The sequence below is a fragment of the Habropoda laboriosa genome, unplaced genomic scaffold (genome assembly GCF_001263275.1).
Source record: "Habropoda laboriosa isolate 0110345459 unplaced genomic scaffold, ASM126327v1 scaffold77, whole genome shotgun sequence".
Taxonomy (NCBI): Eukaryota; Metazoa; Arthropoda; class Insecta; order Hymenoptera; family Apidae; genus Habropoda; species Habropoda laboriosa.
Genome location: NW_017100200.1, coordinates 2,091,508 through 2,095,303, shown reverse-complemented (window position 1 = coordinate 2,095,303; position 3,796 = coordinate 2,091,508). Strand labels below are relative to the sequence as shown.

Genomic DNA, 3,796 nt, shown 5'->3' with positions numbered 1-3,796 from the left:
AAAAAAAAAAAAAAAGAAAAAAAAAACAAAAAATAATAAGATTAAAGTAAAACTCGAATCCGAAATCGAAAACCTTGAAGTTGTTCGAGAAACTCAGTGGTACCGTTCGCAGCATGGAAGACAGACAAATTACGTAAAACTAGAAGTTGCGATATAGCGCGCATGAAATTTTGCGTAATAATGCAGAGAACGCTATGCACCCATCGGCAACGTGTTTCGTGGAATAAATTAAAATGACAGCTTTGCCTACGAGTCGCGTTCGTGGCAAACTACCCGACGAGTAATCCCTCTTAACCTAGACCAATTTTACTCCCGTACATCACAAAGAGAGAGAGAGAGAGAAACGTGACGTTTAACGGTTCTCGAATTGTAAAGGTGGCCAACAAGAACGATGGACAATCGTCGAAAAGTGTCGACCCACGCGGCTGCTGCTGCCGCTGCTTCTGGAAACAACTGGACCACGTACCCGAATTCCTCGCGACACGTTCACGCGAACGGTTTTCGAGAGGAGTGCGCCAACGAGCGCCGCGAAGTCAGACTTCCAGGAGGGAGATCTTCCGAGGAAAGTGTCGTCGAGATTGATGAAACGGACGTTAATAAGAATAACGTACGATTGAACAGCGTTTATTTTAGCATTGTGCTTGTGTGCAAGGTGTACGATGACGTAGAAACGTGATGTACATCGTAAGTGTCTAAAAATGAAATTTTTGGAAATGTACAGGCAAGTGGTATTCCCTTTTGTTTGTAAACGGCGTTTCAAACCGCTGCGCATTAATGTTCCCTAGAAATTAAACGTAAAATTAACCTTCTACGAATCTATTCTATCTACCTGCGACGGAACGTGGAAAGATTCTGTTAGATCGTGCGATGTGGAGTGTTACGTGTACAGGGTGTTCGGCGTGACTGTCGCCACGATTTTTCAGTCACTTCCGGTAGCGTGAGAAAGAGAATGCTTGAAATAAAAAATCATCGGTGCTCGATCGTCGATAGATTGTAAAACTAAAAATTGGGAAGATGCTATTTTTTTCTGGAAAAAATTGGAAAGATACTATTTCTTCCCCAAAAAATCGGGGTCATATTCGTTTTTTTAAATTACACTGTATAAATTTTTCTACGAAGTATTGTAGGTGACATTGAGAGGAAGTCAGTGACAATATCGGTACATTCCTTCAACAATTATCAGATGTGCCCGAAAAATTGTGACGACCGTTACGTTGAACACCCTGTAGACACTGCCGTTCGTAAGTATTGCGACACTTGTTATGTTCGTATAGAAAGTGTTGTATCGTCTAAGGGGGTGCACCACCCTGAGACGTTTAAAAATAGGTGAAGTTTGGGAATTTTTTTCCTAGGTAACTACTAAACGAAAAGTTTCAATTTTTTCAGAGAAGAACCACATAACGGAAGTGTACATCGCCAGTAATTTAGAATTTTTAGTAATTAGTAATTTCAATTTTAATTTAGACAGTGATTTATGATTTTTAATAATTAGTAATTAGTAATTTTAATTTTAATTTAGACAGTAATTTAGTAATTTTCAGAATTTTTCAACGCTCGAGTAATTATTTCATATTAAACTACTCGATAGCAATTAGCCTACGTCGAATTATGGTTTCGTTAAATTGAATATCTCTCGTCTCTTAGATTCGCAGTTATCCAGATGAGTCGGTCTACGTAAAAGTCGTCCCGAAGCACAATAACGCAGCTCTTCGCGAGAAGTATCAACGATTCAACGGTCATCCGAGCTACAACGTTCCAGAGGCAGTAACGGCGATGCGAAGATTGGAAAAACTGAAAGAGCTGCAAATGAAACGGGACATGACCGAAAGATACTACACTCAAGAGATCAAACGATTGATCGGTGAATATTATTTCGGCCCGAAAGTTGCTTCGCCCTCGTTCAGGCCCAATGGAAGACTGCAAACTTCCAGTTTCCAACCGGAGGATCGAGTAAAAAAGGTAGCCAGAGTGTTGGAGAATAAAGCATTTTTTTCATATGGAATATTTATTCGATCAGAATTCATATCGATAATTCTGTCGATGTTTATAAGTGAAAAATCTAAGAAAATTCTATTTATCGCTAATTTTGTGCAATTATTCTTGCAAAATAGTTGAAAATTGAACCGTTGAACGGAGTTGATAGTGAAAATATCAAAAAGGGTAATAAGAAGTGTAAAAATCTAAAAGACGAAAGTGGTCCAATTCAAAAATCTAAAAAAATTCAATTTATCGCTAATTTTGTGCAACCATTCTCGCAAAATAGTTCGAAATTGAATCGGATTGAGTAGAGTTGATAAACAAAATATTGAAAAATCTAAAAATCTCGAAATATGAAATATACGACCTAGACCACCATACTGGTTCCACCGACTATACATTACCCTTCGAACAGCGAATGCCGGGTCACCAGTGACCCAATCTTTAAATGTCCAAAACAAAATTACAACTCTCCTCTCCTTACATCATAAATATATTTCTCACTTTATTCATAACATATTTACACAATTTCAAACAGTACCCAGTAAAATAAAATAAAATAAAAAAAAAAGAAAGTAGTTTCGCTTGCGTACGAAGAAAATGTTAGCCTCGGGTCATATTTGACCCGGCATCCGCCATGCGTGCGACTATCACACCGTCCGCTCTCCAAGGGTTAAAATATTAACGCGAATCAACGTTAACTCGACAAGAATCTAGAACCGTGCGGCACAATGACGACAATCACACGTCTGGATTGTGGGTGTATTCAAGAGACGACGAGGCCAATTTTCACGACGGCAAAGGGCCGCGTTCAAAGGAGGAATTGCAGCCAATCTCAGGACGAGATTTTTCTGAAGTTGGCTTCGACGATTCCCCAGGAACACTTGCTTTCGTCGTTAGAGCAGCGCAAGGATAAGTACCGCGCGAAGATGAAGAAACGGCTCTCCTTGGATCCGCGGATGTGCCCGAAAATCCCGCCCGCCGGTGATCAAGGGTTCGAGACGGAGAACGAGAAGAGAAACGACACGGAGGAACGGGAAATTTCCGAGCCTATCTCGAGACCAACCTCTCCCTGTCGAAAATTCAGCGATACCTCGGCAACTTCCGTTTAAAACAGAGAAATCTATTCTTTTTACCTAAAGTTACTTGTATTTGTGTGCAATTCACGAAAATATAAATTGTCCCCGATCATGTGCTTTCATTATCCACGTAAATTGTGTAATATCTTGGCCTCCATGCCCAAATACGGAACCGACGAGGGAAAATGCAGAGGGAGCTGTTGGCGTAGTGAGCAAACCCTCGGCTTGCCAAGCCGAAGGTCCCGGGTTCGATTCCCGTTGGGTCCCTCGGTATTTTTCCGTCGTTGGATCCGAAGTACATTAATATAGTATTACCATGAAAAGTTGTTCGAGGCTTTATTATAAACTTCAGAGCCGTTTTGACCGAAATACTCTTACTTCTTTCTCTTCCTCTAAAATCTGCAGATTTTAATGCCAAATTTTCCCTCGGTTCCTATTGTTACGTTTCGCAATAGGCTGGTCGCGAAATGTTAACCCTCCCGACCCAACGGCGGTTGCAGTACTTCGCTTCCTACGGACGACGTGAAATTTAATAGTCCGTTCACGACGGCCAACTTGAAATTCAGCCCTAAACATATCGAATTGTTTATAAAGTATTTGAGACTTTGACAATATTGTGATTTTAATATACCACACTGAATAATTAAGAAAGGAAAGCGGTGACACATTCTCAGAGTCGGTACGCGGTACCGAAGTCGGCCGCATACGACGGCTGGTGAGTCGGTACGCGGTACCGATGT

At 40.8% G+C, this 3,796-nt stretch overlaps 1 protein-coding gene across 1 annotated transcript; it reads left to right on the top strand.

Moving 5' to 3' along the window:
* The first annotated feature begins 391 nt into the window (after positions 1–391).
* Positions 392–3,089, top strand: LOC108570400. The gene is made up of 3 exons (XM_017932261.1): positions 392–622; positions 1,645–1,959; positions 2,688–3,089. Exons 1-3 carry the CDS (start codon positions 392–394, stop codon positions 3,087–3,089), a joined length of 948 nt encoding a protein of 315 aa, XP_017787750.1.
* The last annotated feature ends 707 nt before the right edge of the window (positions 3,090–3,796 follow it).